The following is a 20,707-nucleotide window of genomic DNA, read 5'->3' as shown; positions in this document are numbered from 1 at the left end:
AGGTGGGTGATCCTGGGGCACAGTGTGGGAGACTGGGGACGGAGGAAGCTCTTTTATTACTGCTGGGAGTGCCTGGTGTGGCAGCATCCCTCCCCCAGGAAGCACCGTGATTTTGCAGGATGAGGCTGAGCTACATGGCAAGACACAATTTCCAGGCTGTGACACTGCAGCATGTCATGAGTTCACGTGACACAAGTATGTAGCAGTGATTCCTGCATGCACAGGATACCACAGGCTCCTCCTGGAAGTGGGAGCTGTCCACACCACAGACGTGGCATTTGTAGCTGCGGGAGGAGGAAGGCTTTATGCAGCAGGATGAACTGAGTTGACAGGCAGGACTGCCTGTCATGGGACTTGTGGAGCTCATGGGAACTGGGGGCAGGGTGTTACAGAAGCATTTGGGGAGTTTTATGGCTGCAAAGTAATTCATCTTCTCTGTGAGGTGCTGCCTCCACCCCAGGGCAGCCCTGCTCAGCCATGTTCTGCACAAGACATGGGCTGTACCCTGTAGGGCTGAGCTGATAAGACCCAACATGAGGAAATGCTGGAAAAATTAAGGAGCTGAGAGGAGGTGTCCAATGGAAATGAAATTTCATTCTGTTCAGCACTCCCACACGGTTTATTTGCAATGGGAGAATAACACCAGCTGTCCTGCAGAGATGTGACAGAGGAGCTGGGCTGATCCCTGGAGTTGCACACAGCAACACCATGGCCCTGGAGATACCACAGTACTTCCAGCTGTAAACATAAAAACTACCAACCACCACAACCTCCTCCTCCTGCACTGCCCAGAGCAGTACTTTTTTTTACCCCTTGACTCAAAACAGTAATAAAAAACACCCTAAAGCAATACAAGAAATAACAGTGAAAATAGGTAAAATGAAACCCAAAGAAATTCTTGCCCAGCAGTAGATAGAAGCATAAACCGAAGTACTCCCATAAACTCAGCTGGCTATAGACAGCTACAGCAAAGTGGATGTTGTGCCCTAAAGGGCCCTTGTTCTCCTGTGGTATTTAACTCACAGGGCATTATAAAGCAGAGGATTAAAGGACAGTCTGTAGTTATTCAGGCAGCAATAAATGAGACTCTTCTTGGAAAAAGCAAGTAAATAAATGGAGATGGGAACTCCAGCAAGAGAACAACCCCTTGCTTCTGAATCACACCTCTCCAGCACTATTCCCCACTTGTGTGTTTGTCCTTAACTGTGCCAGAACAGGAGGGATAGGGCTTGGAGGCAGTACTCATATATCCTCTTGCTCTCTTAAAGTTTCCCCTCCTTGCTTTGCAGCTAGGACTGGGTAGATCCTCTTGAAACTTTTTTTCCCCTCTGAATTTAAAATGGACATAACAACAACACCCCACATATTGAAAAGGCTTTGTTTAAGAGGTGAAAGACACTCATTGTGTACATGACAGATACTGCAAGGTTTTTAAAAGAAGGGAGTAAATAATAATTTCAAGCTAGGTTGAACAGAGCAGTGATGTCTAGGTGATTTTATGGGTCTTTTCTACCTTCAGATTTCAAGACAGTCCCTACAGAAGTCCATGGAGTTGAATACTTATGGATGAGGAGAGAAAAAGCATATGGCTTCCACTTCATCTGTTTGCATGATAGAAACCATTCCTCCAGGTCTGGGTCCTGAAAACCTTCCTATGCCATAGCTAATGTTACTCTGACCAAAGCACTGCCTGTACAGTCATGCTGATCCCCAGACATTCCAGGGACACTGCTTTAAAAGGAAAGCTGGACAACATCATTGTGCTGTGCAGGGCTTGGGAATCTGCCTTCACACTTGCTTGGAGACCTGAAAAAATCACATTGTTCCCCAGCATGAAAGAACACACGTGTATTTGCAGACAGGTTAAAATGTTTCATTTGGAATTGAATTTTTTTTAAATGTTGTATTCTAAATTCTGACACTGAATTTGAAATACTCAGCATGAGCAGTCATCTCTAAATGTTAAATCAAAATGCTTTGTTCAAGAATGATCAAAACATGACATTTGCTTATTGAAAGTAGAACTAATGCCTCCCTCTCTGCTTTTATTAGCAAATGAAGTTCTGTAAGGAAAAATTAGAATAGTTTCACAATTTTTTTCATTTTCTAAGGGATGCAGGTCCTGTCTGAGCCCAATTCCTCCAGCCTATTTCAGTCACCTAAGTGCTTTTTCACTAAGAGAAATACAAACCAATTAGGAGAGACACAAAGGCGAGTACAGATCACCCTTGCCATCCCCCAGGGTAATGTAGGGCACACGGCAAAACTAATGGACCTGAGTTGTCATATTATTGCAAAAGTCCCATACTGTTGTCTCCTTATCACACGTTTCATACCTTCTTGGTGTATTCTCACAAGCAGCTCCTCAGAGCACTAACTCATTCTTCTTCACAAAGCAGCCAACAGACTCCAGTTCCCTCTCAACCAGCTAACCCACTCTTTTATAGCACTCTTCTTCTTCTCACGGGTCACAGCTGTGGCCTGTCAAAGTCAGGCCTGTTCCTAATCTTTGGTAATTGGCCCAGCTGCAACTCCTTGGGGTGAGATTACTTGCTGCACTATCTTTATTTTCTTATATTCTGTCCCCCCACACCTGAGATGCCTGTGATGTCACATGTTGGCATGTGCATTGTGATTGCCTCTACTGCCTCACTGGAGTGAGATGTGGGCATGTGGGCATCTTTCCCCTCCAAAATGCAGGAAGGCATCCCAAGGATGTGAGCCAGAAGGTGTTCATGCTTGAATTTGGCCAGCCTTTTGTTGGGATAAACATGTTCCTGGGGCACACCACGGTGCAGCTTGTTCTGTGCTGCTTTGTAAGAACAAAGCCATGACCAAAAAAAAAAAAAAATCTTTCATTGCAAACCCAGGATTTCTGTGAGATCTCCCAAAGCCTTTCACCTTCAGTGCTACAACCTCCCTCTGCTCCCTGACAACGTCCCCACAGGTCTCATCCCACCTGCTCCCCTGCAAAGGTCTTCACCTCTCCCACAGAGGCCCTATTCAAAATTAACAAAGGTGGTAGAAGCCAGGAGGGCAAGGGTCTGTTACTTCTGATCTGTTACTAGCTAGGATCTCTAGCAAGGCAAAACGTGTTCCTTGCTTCTCTGCACCTACAAGGGTCTTCCACCAGAGCTGAAGCCTTTGTGGCTGCAATATCCAGATGAGTGAATGCTGACAGAGGCTGAGGGGCAGGTAAGGGTTTACCTGCACCTATGGGGTCTGCCAATGCTGAGCTCACCAGTATCACAGCAGTGAACAGAGCAGAGTGTGGCTAAACCTGCAGCAAAGGTTTAGAGAGCCTTAGAGAACACAGCAAGGCTCTTCATGTGGCTGTGGCTGAGCAGAGTGAATTGTCCCACCTGGCATAGTATGAATATTGTGGATCCAGCTCTGCCATGGGGCAGAGGGGCTCAGGCTGTGGCTGTCATTCATGGGTCTTGGTGCAGGAAGAAAAGCACTGCTTCAGGGAGTAACTTTCAGGAAAAACTAAGTTTAGCAACTTAGCCCATAGGCCTGTTTGCAATATTCTTCATTACAGCCCATTCTATCTGGTTGAAAGATGACTCTGCTGGTAGGCAGCCATCAATCAGTCTCTCCGAGGTGATCCTAGAGCCTGATTAATGTGGCTTCATATTAATCTCTTCTAACCTCTGCTTCTGGCTCCCCACTGAGCTGGAGACACACCAAAAGCAGCCTCATCCACGATACATGGGGGGTGACCCTGCCATGGTCTCATCTTTGACCATGGAGTTGAATTCTCTTGCTACAGCCACAACAGCCTGCCATGGACCACAGCTTCCACCTCCAGGAGTAATGTGTCTGTGGGGATGCAGGCTGTAGTAGGAGGAGTGACGGGACAGAAGGCAGTTGGAAAAACACAGCCTGGCACAGAACTGAGGACTTTTTTCATCCCTTACTAGACAGCACAATTTGTGCAGCTGGCATGGGAGATCCTACCAGCTGCCTACAAGGGAATTTCCTGCCACAGTGTAGAGGTTGTGACGGGCAGGTGAGTGCTCCTGCCTCTGCCCACATACAGAAACTTAACCCGGGGACACCAGACACATGATTTTGTCAAGGAGTTTAGTGACAGGAAGGCACCATTCTGATTGTAATGTATCACACCTGAAAGCACAAGATGCAGTTCACAAGGCGAAAGAATTTTGTTTTTCCCTCAAAAAATGTTAATTATGTTGCCCTCATTAAATGTCAAACACATTGATCCACTGGAGCAGAGAGCACCATATGGTTATTCATGATAAATACATCCCTGGAGCCCTGCTGCAACAGTGGGACCCTGCTGGAGATGGATGTGGGGAAGGAGTGTGGAGCTAAACGCACACACGTGAAAGCCCAGGTGCTGCTCAGGTTGTGCTGGAAGCCAAGTTCCTTCCCTGCAAAGAGGGAGAGGGATCAGAGCCAGGTCCAAAGCTGTGTCTCTGCTCAGCAGTGATGTGCTGGCTCTGTGGAGAGCGGCCAGAGCTGCGCTGGAGTCCTGTGGGCAGACGGAGCCCCTGCAGCCCTGCCCACTGCTGGCAGCACGCAATGCACACGTGCCAGAGGCCCCTGTGCTCTCTCATGGAACAATCAATGCAACAGTGGATAAAAATAGGTCCCTTCTTTCAGGGGCAGAAGGGTGGCTTGTCTCGATTTTGCCGAGCATCCACTGTTCCTGGATGACAGCCAAGGAGTCAATGGTCAGATCAGCTTTGCAGTGTTGCTTCTCCTGATGCTGGCCCAGCTAAGGGCTCACAATGATTGCTCCCCAGGAGGGACCCTGCCCAGCTGGATCGAGAGCCCCACAACATGCCCTGTGGGGGCCGTCCTGTCTGCACAGCCTCTGTACAGCTGACGGATCAATGATTTGCTTAGTGTTTTTAAAAGCATGCACACTGTGTCTGAATGTGTCCAAACCAGAGTTCATGGTGAAGAAAAGGTGATTTTGCTGCCTAGCTTTATCCCAACTGCCTGCTCTGAAGGTAGGACCTGGATCTGGCCACTGCTCTTAGCTCCTGACAGCTCCAGTTTACATGCAGATTGGGTAAGAAGTACATGAAGAGCACGGCAAGCAGGGCATTAAGCTGAAAGACACAGAAGACTTCTGTATACTCTCACAGATCTCTTCCAGGTATGCCAAAGCCACCCACATTTGCTGTGCGGGCTGCTGTCAGGTCTCTCCTCCAAAGACATTTGCTGAACTTCTCTGCCTTGTGCTCTGCATTTAGGGTGTCATCAAGCCAACATGCAGGTTTGGTGCTTCCTCAAAACTGATTCCCTACCACGGTAGTGATTCTTCCAGCTTTGTACCCTGGGGACTGTGTAGACCTGAATGAAAACATCTGCTTTCCTTTTGAGAATGGGATCAATACAGATGAAGACCAAGACCCTGAAGACACCTCATTTCTCAGTTTCTTTTTATTTCATTGTGACTTTGACTCCTAAATCCTTTGAATGCTGAGGGGCCAAGTGACCTGGCTAGATAACACCCTGAGGCTACCTCAGCCCGGCATTTCCTCTAGAAAGCAAAGCTCATTTAGAACAAAACCCCATTAATCTTGGCAGGAAGCTGGAATTGTCACTGTTTCAAGGAAGCTCCATTAATTACTGTTCCCACTGCACTATGAAAGATCAAATGCTGTGGATCAGTTTTAATTGGCTATTGATTTCTTATGTTATTACCTATGGTTGTGCTGAGATGCTGTCAGACATACTGGATGCTTTTGATTATTCCTTCTGGCAGCTGGGATTAAAAACATCAGGCAGACATTTCCTGATCTGTAATGGATTGCCATGGTGTGCCAACAAGAATCGTTGGCTGGATGAATGGTCCTGCTCTATCTTGTGCTGCTGAGCTGCAGTGCTGTTTTGAAGGCAAATACCATCAGGGACCAGCCAGGGAAAGAGTGGGAAAAGCTTCAAAGAGCACGAGGATTTAGTCCTTGCAGAAGTGCACTGCTGTCAGCACCAAGGCAGGGTGAGCCAGGGAGCAGGGACTTTGGCACAGACAAAGCAGAAGTGCCCATCAGTCACTGATCCACGGAGAGGCAGATCAGATTACTTTTGCATTGCTGGGGATAACCCCCCAGCACACCAACCCCATGTGATCCCAAGCAGGCCAGCACACACAAACCATATCGCCACAGCCCTGTGCACACAGCCTGCTAATGGCCCTCCTGGGACATGCTTCTCCCTCAGAGACCATCTGGGGATGCCTGAGCCTACTCTGTGACATGCTCTCATTAGCTGGCAGAGTTCCTCCTTGTTTAACAGGAGATGCTTTCCTGTCCTCCTGACCCCAAATGACACCTTATTCTACAAATGTCGACTTCCCCTAATTGCACCCTGACAGGGAGAGAGGAAAACCCCTCCTTTCCTCTCCAAGGACTGTCATTTAATTAGCAGACAGGTATCTCTCAGGATTTACAGGCCAGCTCTAAGCTGCTACTCTCTCTGCTCAGTAGCTGAGGACTGTGAAGGCTCATTCCATTTATCTGTGCATTTCTGCATTTTTGCTAATCTCACTATGCAAGAGATTTACCTCTTGAATTTACCTCTCATGGACCATGGAGAGAGCAGTTAATCAAATGAACAGTCCCCATCTCACGTCTCATTCCCTTCCTGGTTCCTGATCTCGGATGTCTGTGTTGTAGATGACTTCATAAGCAGAGCAGTACCTATGCTGACATCGTCACCAGTTTCTAGTTTAATCCAACTCTCATATCTGTCCTACAGACATGACCAGAGACAGCACAGATGAAAGAGAGATCAGAATCAAAGACATCGAGGCTGGCTGGATATCAAGAAACATTTAATTTGTTCCTCCTTCACAAACTGGGATCATCTCTCTGCAACCTGTTCTTGACATATGTTTTCTAACAGGTTCTTAAATAAAATCCAGTACTGGAGGTTCCCACAAATCCCAAGCAATCTTTCCCAGTGCTTCTTGCTCTCCTGTTAGATGTCTGAGAGCAAGGGGGAGAACAGTGTTGAAAGGCCATCTTGCACATTTTGCCCAGACAGAGATTCTGGTGCTTGGGGCCATACCACCTGTCCTGCTGATCATGAGGAGAAGACTGGTTTTACTTTGGTTGTGATTTTTGTTTTTATCGTGGGTGAAGAGGTAAATAATGGTTTCTGTCCCTCCCAACTGTTTTTGTGGGGCATGCCAGATCTAGTAAAGTCTGAAGAAAACTAGTATATTACTGAAGGTTAGTGACTGAGGGTCAAATCCAGACCCCTGGATTTTGTTCCATGGATCAGCAATCTCTGAGTAAACAGACATATTTTGAGAGTTCAGCTTGGAGATTATCTTATCATTTCAGAACAAATGAGGATAACAACAACCAAATGAGTGCTGAGGGAGCTATATGTGCAGGGAAGCACTCATGCCCTCACCTTCGACTCCACACCAGAAAGATCAGTGCTGCCATGGGATTGTCCATGCAAATTTCCACTGGTATCTCAGTCTTGGCAAATTGCTATCTAAATCCCTTACTGACTAGGTAGAGAGGAGAGCACACAAAACACCGGGGCAGTTGCTGACTGCTTGTCTGCAGAGTTGGGTGACTTCTCCAGCTTTGAGACTCCACAGTGCCAGAGGAAGTGTCCTGCTGAGCACCTCCAGTGACAGTGGCAGTGTAAAGAGGCCTCTGGGACAAGAGTCACTGGCTACCCAATGGATGTGAGACACCCAAGTATAACTGAAGTGCAAACTGGCAGGAACTACAGAGGAGCTCTGTTTCAGCACACCTGCTCTTCAGTAAGTACCTTGTCTTTAAAACCTCTGCTCCTCTGCTAGTGAAAGAAAAACTTGGGGGTCAAGCTGGAGGAAGAAACAACTGGAATTAATACTATACTGAAGGACCTATGGTATCACATTCTGCTAGCTATGGCTGCCCAGCCTGTTACAAAAAAATGTACAGACATCATCTTACATTAGCTGAAAAAAACAAGTGTGGTAGAACTGAGTGCACCTAATGTCCTGACCTTTCCCCATGACTGAGAATTTCTTAGTTCCTAAATCTTTCCTACCCACCCACAGGCTAGGTAACAAAAGAGGAAAAGGGCTCTACTGCAGAGGAGGAGACACTGAATTGCACAGACAATGCTCCACTATTTCAAGATCCATTGCCACTGTAATTATCCATGAGAGGTTTTATCCTAAACTTGAAGAAGTTGAACTAAAACCCAGGGATGAATAACAAGAGGCTTGGGGCCATACTGGCAGTCAGGAGCAGAACTTTCAATCTCCAGAGCTGCCTTTGACTATTTGTCAAAAGACCCTGCATGAAGCAGTAAGGCTTGGAGGAAGGATAAAGAGAGGGAGAAAAGCTGTTCCACAGTGAGGAACTCACTGCAAGCCTTCTAGGGAGACATTGCTGCATCTACCACAAAGTTATAATGAATGAGGAATTCACCTCAGTTGCAGTGTTCACAGAATGGGTTGGGTTGGAAGGGACCTTAAAGATCATCTTGTTCCAACCTGCCTTGGGCAGGAACACCTCCCACTACTCCAGGTTGCTCAGAGCCCCATCCAGTGTGGCCTTGAACACTTCCAGGGGCACCCACAACTTGTCTGGGCAACCTGCTCCAGTGCATCACCACCGTCACAGTAAAGTATTTATTGCTAATATCTAACCCTGTAGTGATGGAACACGCCATGACCTGTGTTCCATCACTACATGCCCTTGCCCTAAGTCCCTCTCCAGCTCTCTTGTAGGCCCCTTGATGTACTGGAAAGCTGTATCCCCAGACCCTTCTCTTCTCCAAGCAGAACAACCCCAACACTCTCAGCTTGTGTTCATAGGATAGAATCCCCTGTGATCAGTCCTTTCCCCTGGCCTTGCCTCTCAGTGGGACAGACCAGCCTTTTGGCTCGTGCTAGTGCAGCCCCTGAAATCTGCAAGGCTGAGGAGAAGTCACTCAGAAAAGAGACATGACCACATCAACAGCCAGGGAGTCACAGCTCCTGCTGAAGATCTCATTTGTCGCTGAGTTTGAACTGGGCAGAAGAGGAGGAAGAGGAGAGGAGAGTGAACACACACTCAGCTAGTACTGCTCAGACCTCATTTCCTCTGCACTGCTGAGGTGGGAGCAGCAGCAGAAGCAACATCTGGGATTTCAAAAGCAAAAATGCACTATACAATAAAGTTTTACACTGCAGGGTGGCATGGGCAGAGGGCTGGCAGCATCACATATGAGCTTTTTTACAGAATGGAGACAGAGCTCACGTGCTCCAGAAGATCCCCTCTCCTGCAGGAGCATGGGTGGGCTGCCTGGCAGCACGGGCAGACGTGCTGCACACAGCCCAAGTGCAGCCAGCTCTGGGTAGCTGCTGAGTGCTGGGCAACAGAACCCACGTACAGACATGTTAACTCACTGCATCTGTAATGCTTCCCACTGGCTTTTGAGTTTGTGGGAAAGCCAGCATGCCTGGCACCCCAGGACTACCAGCTGTGCTGGGAGGAACATGAGACAAGGGGATGCCCCAAGTCACGACTGAAATGTTCCTGGGAATGGGATGTTTGCTTGTTCTTTTGCTGGAAAAAAAAATTCAAAGCTCTCAGCTTAGGGCATTATGCTTAGTGGTGACATCAGTGGAGATGCAAATAAATTTATTTTTCCCTCAGACAAGGTAGAAAAGAGAAAAAGAGGCCAAATCCTTAGAAAAGTTAACAAGAACAAACAAACAAACAAACAAACAAAAGGACCTAAAATCTGATCTGTCTGCTCAGTTCCCCTTCAGTTCAAGGTTGGCATGGTTTGTTCTCTGCTATGTGGGAAGATTTACCTCCTATTAACAGATGAGCTAATCAGTTCCCCTCAGCTCTTGAAGCTTTATCAAAGCCAGTTAATCATGACATTGATGTCCGCCCATCTCAGAGCTCTCCACTTCTGTCCCCTGCCAACAAGGCGACACATGTGCACACCACACATGCATAGGGAAATTTTTTTTCCACTTTTAATTCCATCAGCAAGAGGTTATTGCCTATTGTGCCAACATATGGGTGCTGCCCATCTCTCTTTAACCCCCTTTGCCACACTAGTTCCTGGGGAAATGTGGTAGCTCCACCAGCACCACATGAAGGAGCAGGATGCTCTCTACAGGCCAAGCGCACATCTCATTGCTGGCACAGTGGTGGCAACAGTGGGAGGAATTGGTCTTGGCAGGCCCATGTCCTGTGCTGGAAGGCTGCTGAGGCTGAGAGCTATTTGAACCTGGATACCAGGGTGTGCAGTCCAGAGTTTTGTCCCTGCCACTGGGTCTGTTTTACTTCTGCACCCAAATTCCACCAGTTGCTGCTCTGTCCTGCTTTTCCTGAGGGCCAGAATGGGGGCTGTTCTTCCCTCTGGAATGGCTCTATCCACACATACACATATCCACCAAGTCAAGAGGACTGCCTTTTCCCACTGAGTTTGTGAGGAGGGCTTCTTCTAACTTCATAACAGTGATGCCAGGACCCAGACATGAAAAGCTCTCTGGGTCCCTTTTTGCTTCCTGTCAGGGTCACTTGAGCTGACAAGTTGCTTCCTGTCAGGGTCACTTGAGCTGACAAGTTATCTTGTGGCCTTGGCTTGGGTGGACACTGCTCAGGGGCACATTTCAAGGTGGCTAGTGCTCACCAGAGTGCTCCAGGAGCTGCTGCAGGTATTGGCAGCTATGTCCCTCCACCCTGCAGACCTGCACTGGTCCCAGGGAGACTCTACTGGGGTCAGGCTGCCAGCAGCTGCTGTGCTTTCCAGGCTTGTGCAGTGTGAGCAAGGCAGCTGCATCCTCAAAGAGCTGCTCTGCACCAGCAACCTGACAAGGACCCAGCCTGGCCCATGACCTGGTTTGGACTTGCAGCTCCAAGGTGGCCCAAAGAAGAGGAAGCCATTCCTGCCTGGCAGAGAGACTGGGCTGGAGAGCCAAAGAGCTGCATGTGGAGAGACCCTGCCATGCCCCGTGTGGGGCAGTCTGTAAATTAGCTATTCCAGGAGGAGAGGAGTTCCTCTAAAGCTTTACACTCTCCAGCCTCCCCCAGACCTCCCCACCCACTTCTTGCTCTGAAGAGACATCTGCTTCCCTCTGGTATTTTTGCAGGTCCCTCTGCCACCCCAACCAAGGAACCACTCTGGGGCCGCCCAGGTGAGCTGAGAGAAGAGTGAAAAATGGGCCATAAAAGCAAGGAGGAGGAAAAGCTGTGGGCACTCAATCCAAGCCAAACTGCATGGGCTGGCTCTCCATGCCATCCCTCACTCCTCTCCACAGGCAAGTGAGCGGGTGGCCGCAGCCGCGGTGTGAGAGACGATCACCCACCTATACAGACAATGTCCATGAAGCCGTACATTCCATAGCAGATCTGGAAGAGCAGGTCCTGACGCTGCCACTTGGCTGAAGGACTGAAGGTCGACCAGATGAGCCACGAGATACTGGCGATGAGGAAGAGGGAACCCAGGATGGCCGCTGCTATCTGAACCTTCTCAATGACTGTCAGAGAGATGGCCTGCCACTGCACAGGGAGGGGACAAGAGGGAGGAAGGACAAAAGAGGAGAGATTAGTTACTTGGAGCACATCACTGTTTGACACCATTGTGGTGGCTTTGGAGATCTCAAAGAGCACCTATGGGCATAGGTGCTTTTACCCCATCCACATCTGGGATGGAGCGTGGCCGTTGTTCCGTAGTGCATGGCCTTGGGTTTCTTGACAGCACTGCCAAAGAGGCAGTGGAAAGGAGTCCCGCATCTCACCAGGAAAGCACAGCAACCTGAGTGAGGTAGGATGGATGAAGGCAAGACACCAAAAATAACATGCTCATGACAGTAGATCTGCCATGGCCATCACAAACCATAAAGTCCAGTTACTCCCTCAAATACAGGCCAGGCAACATCCTCATCCATGGCATCCCAGTACCAAAAGACTAAGTATCTCAAAGAAGCAAGCTTTCTTTGGAAGGCCTCATATGAGCTGGCTCTGAGCCACTTTGTGAGATCTGGCACTGATCACAGCCCTAGGTAGAATCTCACAGTGGCAAAGCACATCCCACAGAATGTGCTACAAAGAACACAAGTTGTTGTGGTCAGGACACCCTGCCTTTAGATGATGACATATTCAGGCTGTGTTCCAAGGTAAATGTCAATGCTTCTTCCTCAGAAAAAGAAAAAAATAGAAATAACTCCTCCAAATCCATTCACTTTGTCAAATAGCTTTGTATAAGCTACGTTATAAATATCCTAAACCCAGACTCCTCTCTGTCATCCAGCATAAAACCTCCCCACTCAGATTTACACTGCTGAGAAAACTGTCCTATAAAACCAAGAGCAGAAACTGGAGTCTTTAACAAGACTTGGGGACATGGTCCATAGCATCCACTGCAAATCAAAAATCAAATGTGTAAACAGGCTGAGGAGAGGCAGTCTCTCCTGGCATTGAAGTATATAGGCCACCTCTAGCTGTGAGATACATGCCCTTGAAATCACAGTGGGACTGGCAGGAGGATAAACAAAGATGGACTTCAACCTCCTGCAGGTACAGAGGATTCAGAGGAGTTGAAAATCTTTAGCCTAGATTCAGTCTGAATTCAGTGTCCCCGTGAAGTGACAGTCTTGTGAGATCTCAGTGCCCTGCATGTTGCTCAAACATATCCTAGGACAGCAGCATCACCCAGCAAGCCTTGTCCCATCCTTCTACAGTGCAAGAAGAGAGTTAAGTACTGGATACCTCTTTAACGCTCAGGCCAGCTAGGCTTTAGCAATGTTTTTTGCAAGGACTGAAGGGCAAGAAGGACAAGAAGTGACTTGTGCTGGTACAGGCATGCATGGCACTGCTACCAGTCCAATGATCAAACTCCTGAACCGAATGCACTTCCCTGTAAAGGCCTGCATTTGGAGAGGGACAAATGAGAGCTTCAGCCAGAGGCTGAGGTCTGCGGGTGCCAGCTGAAGGAGATTCCTCTGCCTCTGCCAGCCTTGCTCCCTGGCTTACATCCTGCAAGGGCAGACAGCCCTCAAATTGTCTACCATGGATGTGCAGCACCAGTGAGGTGTGCAGTACCAGCTGATTTGGTAGTTGGCCACAGAAATGGCCACTGAGCTGCTGAGCAGAGAGAGAGCTTGTTCCCCACTGAAGCAGGACTGGGCTCAGCTAAACCCAGTCTTTTCCCTGGGCTCAGTTACTCCAGTCCCCTTCCTGCCATCTGCCCCAGCAGCTGACCCAGGCAAAGGCAAACACTCAGCACTGGGGACACTCAGTAACCTTTTCAGCAGCCCATTCCCATTCTTCCACAGCCTCACCTGCTCCATGCCTCCACCAAATCTATCTGGCCCCTTTGTGCCACTGAGAAGGTCCCACAGTGAACAGCCTGGAAGTCCCAATGCTGCAGGGGTGCTGCAGTCCACAGGAGAGGTGCAATGGTGCAACTCCTCTCCTGACATCAGGCAGAGCAAAGGCCACCCAGCACCCATCACAGATCTGGCTTGTGAAGGTGGGATAAGCAGCACTGCCATCCTCCTATCAGCTCTGCCATCCTTGCTCTCAACAGCACCATAAGCCAATGAAATACAAATTTGCAAGCAATGCCATTAGCCCAGAGCTCCAGGACTAAATTCATGTGGTGGAGAGGATGATTGGCTATGTGCATTGGGGTTGCAGTTTCACCCCTGAAGCTTTCCCCAGACCTCATCTCCCCTTCCACTGCTTGTGGCTGACTGGGAGGGAATGAGAGCACAGCCTGGTGCTGGGTGCGAAGGCTTTACTGCAGGCCCCTCACACTGACCGCGTGCGCCTGTGCCAGCCAAATCATTCTGCATCATTTCTCTCTCTTGAGGAGGTAATGGACTGGCTCCTCACCATCTGCCTGGCATACTGCAAGGCCTCTGGTAGCAACAGGTCCTTCCAAGGTAGCAATTAGAGGCGAAGGGAAGAGAAGAAGGAACTGTTTTCTACAACTCGAAGCCATGTACAACCAGCACCATGGCTTTGCAGAGAAAAGGAGGCTTAGGTGTAGCACTAAATACACTGCCAAAGGGGATGGGGCTCAGAGAACAGAAGAGTTACACCTGAGTGCAAAACCTCAAACCCTGCTCCCCTTGGCTGGGAACAGGGAGGCTGAAACACTGGCAGGGACAGTGCCTGACACTGCTCAGCTGGCAGTGGCTACTGGGAAGTTCACTGTGGTGATAATGAAGAGCCTGGAGTCTGCCAGCTGTGCCAGGGGGTAGGAGGCTCTCCCCCCGCATCTGGCACTAAGTGACAGTGACACACACAGCAGCAGTCCTGACTCTGTTCAGAAGGTGGCACTGGGGTGTGATTTCCCTCTGGCAAGAAGGTAAATGGGTTAAAGCTGAACATCGGGGAAAACAGCCAGCATGCAGAAGAATTTAATATTTTTCAGTTAAAAAAAAAAAAGAAGAAGAAGTAATAAATGTTGTTTTTTCTCTCTGGCAACCCTGAGAACTGCAATTTAGTGTCCCAGATCTAGCTTGAGCCACTATTAACTAGAGTGATTATTTTTCATCTTTTAATTCCATTTTGCTACACATCTTAGTGTATGAGATAGAAGATGTTAGCATGAGACAGAAGATAGAGCTCTTACCCCCATGAGTGCTCAGACAGAAAGGTCCAAGAGCTGTTCAGAGGTGGAATGTGCTGATGAATTTCAGCTGCAGGAGCTGGGCTTGACGTGTCCCTGCACAGGTAGCCTTAGGAGCTCACCTCAATCACAGCACTGTGTCTCTCAGATTTCATAACAGCCGTTAGAAAATCACCCTTTTCCCCCAAGCCCTCTCCACCCTCATTATGTCCAGAAGACCAAGGACTTGGCAGGTGACCCTATCATCCTTGGGTCACCAGTAGAGCTGCTCAGCAACTCTGGAGTCCCTCTACTGGCACATCTGAAACCCCCAAAGCTCTTTGTCTGAATGCCTGGCAGCAGGCACAGCCCCCTCCCTCCAAATCTCCAGCTCAAATGTTCAAGATCTAGCAGGGTCACAGTGTCAAGCAATCCCACCTTGTGGGAAGAGACCTACAGCTGAGCCCTTCTTCCCTCAGCTGATAATGACTGGAGCTCCTGGTAGCCACTGAGCTGCACTGAAGTGCACCTTTAACAACCCAGCTCACCCAGGTTGTCAGTCAGGGACGTGACCTTTAGGCAGGTAGAAAGCTCTGCTAGTGCTGAACAGGGCAGAACTAAGGACTTGGTGGTACCAAAACGTTTAAAGGCTCCTACAGGATAACAGGACCAGCTTTGTGAGCTCCAGACTCACAATGGCTTCAGAACATGCGCCAGCAGGTGTCTGTGATGGTCTGCCATCCCCTCTGGAAAAGTGCTCCAACCCTCCAAACCATTCTGGAGAAGCTGTCTGGAGCTGTCTGTCTGTCCTCTGCTACCACCCCCCTGGGCCAAGTGTTTTGGCACACCACTCATGTCTGCAGGTGCAAAACACCACTCTCTCTCAGACCAATTTCCCCAAGTTTCCCCATTTTGCCCAAATTGCAAAGCTCTGCAACCCAGATGCCTCAGAAAGGGCTTCTTAGGAGCTCAGGTCTGACATCTGTGATGACTTTAGTCAGGGTCCAAGCTGGTACTGCTGCCTTTGAGCATGTCACTTACTCTCCTGCACTGTTTCATAACCTGCAAGTTGTACTTGACACAAACCTGTTTCCCTGTTTGCTTCAGTGCTCCTGCTTAGAGGTTTTGTAAGTGAAAACCTGCTAATGTAACACAGATGAATAATGTCATTACTATAGCATTTAATGTCTGATCTGTATTTCCCTTTCTTTGGCACTTGCAGTCTACAAAGGTTCCCAAGCACCAGCACAAGCATATCCAAGGCAGATACTGCCTGCAGAAGATGTCTATGTCTTACTGCAGCAGCTTGAAAAGAAGTCTCATTTGCTGGAAGAGACTTCCTGCACTCCCCTGAGAGCTCCTCCATGCCTGCCTCAGGCAGTTCAGTTTATTTTTATTGCTGTATCTGACACGTCCCCTTAATACACATCATTAACATCCTGAGCTGTGCTAGTCAGCAATTTAATTCTCAGACCCAGGGTCACAAGCAAGAGGAGGTTTTTCCTAGAAGGTTGGAGAGGATCATTTGCAGCCTAGGTGTGGTTCTCCCCTTGCTGCTGTCCCAAGACCCTGGCCATCCTCCTCAATTATTTTCTGCAGGATGTTTTGCTTTTTTTTTTTTTATAAATTCACCAAGTAAAATTAAGCCACTGCTGTGGAATAGCTTCCCTGCTGTGCACTTTCAGATGATGTGGCTTATTCAGATACTAGAAAAGCAGCAAGGAGGAGGGAGGGCCCAGTAGGGCCATGTAATGGAAACGTGCAATGACGAAAACTCCCCTCCTCCATGTGCCACAGTACCTGGTAAGACTCAGGCTACAGCACCAGCATCCTGGAAAATTCCTGTTATAACACACAGGCCCTGAAGTGTCTCTTGCAGTGACTGCACCCATTGCTTGCAGGCTGCAGCTGAAGCTCAGCAGGGACCAGCAAAGCTCATGCTCAACACAACTGATTCAGGAGGCTGGGACAACCAGGAGACATCAGTAAACTTGCCTCAAGCTTTTTAGATCAGCATCTCAGGCTGAAGTTCAAACACCCTGTGAGATCAGCTGTTCTTGCAGTTGTGAGTGTCCTGATGAAGGGGCCGTGTAAGAGCACTCATCAGCTCCTAACAGATCATCACCATGGACAAAATGGAGCCAGAGGAGAACAGAGACCAGACCCCAACCCCAGCACTGGATAACTGGGGATCTTTGGAGCTGAAATAGCCTGCAATGCAGGAAGAGTAGGAGATAACAACTGTAAATCAGGGCTGAACTCATCAAGACTGCAGACATTTGTTGGGAAGGTTGGTTCAAACAGATTTGCTCTTTGCTAAAATCAGAGCATCAAAGTGGATGTGGTTCAGGACTGACTACAAAGGAGGTGTACAGATTAAATACACTTCAGAGGCCCATCAAGGCAGATACCCACTCCACAATGTATCAGCACCAGGATGCAGGCAGTATGATAACGTGCTTCCAAACTCCTGTGCCTTCAGGGCCTTTTAAAAACATGGGCTTTACACAAGTATTACAATGGAGGGAAGCATTTAAAGCCTCCAAGCCCGTGACTCCTGTCTTGGTGACTGGCAAACTGGAGAGCAGGAGAATGGATTGGTGGATGGATGGATGGATGGATGGATGGATGGATGGATGGATGGATGGATGATGGATGGATGATGGATGGATGGACGGACGGACCAAAGCTCTGGATTTCCTGGTTGTTCACAGCTGATGGAATATTTTTGCTCATTCGCTGCCCAACTGCTGCTTGGCAGGACACCTGCTATGTTGTCCAACAACTAATCCCCCAGTCTCAGCAGGTTAGCAGTATTGCTGCTTTAAGACCTTTGCTCTTAAATGCCTGCAATCCAGGGAGCAGGGAGTGGGGTGGGTTAATTTATAGAGATTAATTCTGCCAAAACAGAAGACTAAAGGTCTCTCTCTGGTATGAAACATCATAATAGCCTGGAGGCTGGAAGGAGACTGTGTTAATTATGCATGAACCCGACTGTAACTTCTCTGCCCACACCATGAGTCTCCAGACACATCTGGCCCATGCTGTGCTTCTAAGCACTCAAAAAATGTGTAGCAGATGTCAAAATGGGAAGAGAAACATGCAGGTCCCAGGGAACATGTGGGTGTTGGATGCTGCTCTGCTCAGACCAATTGGACATGCTTCAGGGAGCCCAGGGTCTGCCAGCTGCCTGGATTTGGCTTCCCAGCAGTCTATCAGATACAGGACTCAGGAGAGAGGTAGGCCATGTTGCTGGTTAGAATCTATCCAGTCTCAGAGCATCATCCAAATGGGTTATATTGGACAAGGACATGAGGCTTGTGTGGTCCTTGCCTGTGTTATGGTTGGTCTGGAAAAAACAGATGACCATGACTTCCTACAGCATTTGTCCTCTGAAAACTGTTTGAGAAATTCAGAGATTTCTGGTAAGAATAAAGCTGGGCCCAAGTGCCAGCAGACCCTGAGAAGAAAGTTCAGGGACTTTGAGATATGCTTGTATGTCCAGCTGGGCCATGTTATCCACATGTGGGGTGCAGGCCAAGCAGAAAGGATGCTCCTCCCACCTGCACATGCTGTGGCTTGTTTTGGGGGGGGCAAGCCCTTAGTACTGGTAGGAAGTCCTGGCCTGGTGCATCAGCCACTTCCCACAGGATTTTGCATATTAATGCCAGGGTAGCATCTGCTTCCCAGCAGTGCCTTTGTGCTGGCACCAGACAGGGCACCCAGGCATGCAGCTGTAGCTCTACACACTGCATTTATTCCAGGCCAAGTGGCTTTTCACTCCAGTTGCTTCTTCCCATCCTCCAAATTTCCCAGTGCTTCTGTGAGAAATGCTGTGAAGTCTAAGCCAGCAATCTGAAGGCTGCAAGCCCCAGATCTGCACAGTCCTCCGGGACCCTTGCTCCTGGAGCTGAGCCCTCTAACTCAGCTGTTTCTGCCACTCAGTTTTTTGTGTTTGTGGCAAAGGCCATCAGATCAGGCCACCTTCTGACAGGGGAGCCCAGAGAGAGAGAAGCTCTGAAATTTTTGTGTATGAGGTGGAAGCCTGTCTATGAGCAGCTCCAACAAATTTTAGCTGAGTGAGGAACAGGAAGAAAGTCATTTACCCATTGCCCTGAGCCACCTGAAAGTGCATTTGGAAGTCACGCATTAAAGGTGGTTCTGGAGACACAAAGGCTCACAAATTTGAACTCACAAACCTTCAGTGCTGCTCAGCATCACAACCCCAATCTGAGACACAGGAAGCATTAGGGCACTCATGGAGCAGCTTTCCAGAAATAAACAAAAGCTGCTTTGTCCACATCTCCCCTCCTGTGTTTCAATCTGCTCTGAGTTGCTAGAGCCAAAAAATTAAAACATTCTGGGTCTGATGCTTGGGATGAAACTACTGATGTGTCCAGCCCATGGCTCATGGAAAACTGAATCAGAAGCTGTAGGGACTCTCAGAGAACAGGCAGGTTTTTCCTTCCCCTCAGCAAAGTTTCCCCATGATGTTCCCCCTAATTTCACTACTTCATTTAAGTCTGAAGTCCTAATGGGCTGTCCCTTTTTCCTCAATGTGGTAAGTGACCTCAGGCCTAGAAAAAACCACACAGAGATCACAGTTTGAAAGAGAGCAGGAGTTTGCATTCCCCCACTCCCCTGTACAACTGAGCACCATCACCAGCCCTGTCTTTGCCTCCTGGTACAGAGTGACCCACAGAAGGCCAGGTGCTGGACAGACCAAAATCCCTACAGACATGACCCTGGTCTCTAAACCACTGTAATGCCTCTCCAGTCCAGATGATGATGATTAAGCAGAAGTGCCTGGCTGTAATGTGCTTCCTTATTGCTGAGGCACTAATGATGCTCAGCAAAGGCATGGAGCAATTAATGCATCTTCAGGCATTGCCCCCGCAATAAATCAATAGCTTTTAAGGATAATTTATCCCATTTTTAATAGTCACACAGGTTTCCCCATTATGAATCCTGATTTTAAATCACCAGTCTGTACTTTGACTTATTCATTACAATGCTTTTCAGATAAGAAAGAATGTGGGTCCTTGGATGACTTTCACAGACCCATCAAATGTGCTTTACCTGTTGTGTGCACATCTGCAAAAGTCCATCAAGAATCAGGCTTGAAGAGACCAGAGTATCAGAGTCAACACCTCCTGTGCCATGCCATGATTGTGTGAGAGCAGTAAAGTGAAAAAGGGGGTGAGATTAGAGAGGAGAGCTCTAAGAACTCTCCATCTGCCTCCACCATCCCTCATGCCAACACAGCGGAGTCTCAGCAGGAGGAGATCAGGATTAATGGCACAACTATAAACACGTGGTGTCTCGACTGCTCAGTCACAGACTGTGTGCTCTGTTGCAGTAAATCCCACAATGGTGCAGTCCTTGCCTGGCCCTGGAGACAGGCACACCTGGGGTCTCCAGTGGATGAACACATTTGAATGGCTGTGAGGTGTTATAGCATCGTTGTGGAATTTTCAACAGAAGGCAAGTGAATACAGGAATCACCAAGGACAGAAAGAGCAGACTCCTGAGGGATGCTCCCAGAACCACAGAGCAGAACATGGGGCCTCTTTGGACCAGCCCCTGGCAATCCTTTCTAAGTACCTCAGACATATGAATCCCTGTGCACAGGGAAGGAAAACCCACACTGGTAAAATCCGCTTGCTCCCAGAAACAAAAACTGAAACAAGAATAAATAGACTTTGAAATGTCTCTAGTACCTTTACCTGCAGAGGGTTCTTTGTGCTTATGGCAATGACGTGATACTTGTAGTAACACAGCTCACAGCTCCAGCAGCCTCTCTCGCTAATCCATTTGATCAGACATGGCTGGTGCGTGCACTTCACAGATCCATCGCATCGACACGGGCTCAGCAACTCCCCCTGAAACAGACAGACAGCATCAGCGAGGCTCCTCTCCTTCCACAGCACAGCACACGTGGCACGGCATGGCAGAAGCTCCCTTAGCCACCATTTGAACTTCCTTTTTTCCCTGGCTTGGCTCAGGCAATTATGCTGCTTCCGTCCCTTTTCCCTCTAATAATGCTTGGCTGATTGAACTGAGACTGTCAGGGATGTAACGGTCTCAGATATTGGGATCTTACATGCCTTGTCACCACTGAAGGAAAAGCTGGACGAGCACAACTCTCACCACT

The 20,707-nt window shown here is 48.5% G+C and overlaps 1 protein-coding gene and 1 long non-coding RNA gene across 3 annotated transcripts in view; both read right to left on the bottom strand.

The window, feature by feature from the left end:
* Positions 1-20,707, bottom strand: part of MARCHF4 (membrane associated ring-CH-type finger 4) — a 103,140-nt gene that overhangs the window by 15,820 nt on the left and 66,613 nt on the right. Inside the window, exons 2-3 of one of the 2 annotated variants that reach the window (XM_064434898.1) lie at positions 20,280-20,435; positions 11,303-11,495 (exon numbers count right to left, since the gene is read on the bottom strand). In XM_064434898.1, the coding sequence (XP_064290968.1) occupies positions 11,303-11,495; positions 20,280-20,435 (349 nt within the window). Of the gene's footprint in view, positions 1-11,302; positions 11,496-20,273; positions 20,436-20,707 lie in introns of both variants that reach the window. The other variant, XM_064434897.1, reaches the window with a different exon arrangement.
* On the bottom strand, positions 1,346-2,564 carry LOC135309053 (uncharacterized). Its single transcript, XR_010369358.1, has 2 exons — positions 2,337-2,564; positions 1,346-1,806 (listed from the first exon to the last, which is right to left on the bottom strand). It is a non-coding gene; the product is annotated as an uncharacterized LOC135309053 (long non-coding RNA).

Source organism: Passer domesticus, chromosome 10, assembly GCF_036417665.1.
Source record: "Passer domesticus isolate bPasDom1 chromosome 10, bPasDom1.hap1, whole genome shotgun sequence".
Taxonomy (NCBI): domain Eukaryota; kingdom Metazoa; phylum Chordata; class Aves; order Passeriformes; family Passeridae; genus Passer; species Passer domesticus.
This window is presented reverse-complemented; position numbering and strand designations above follow the sequence as displayed.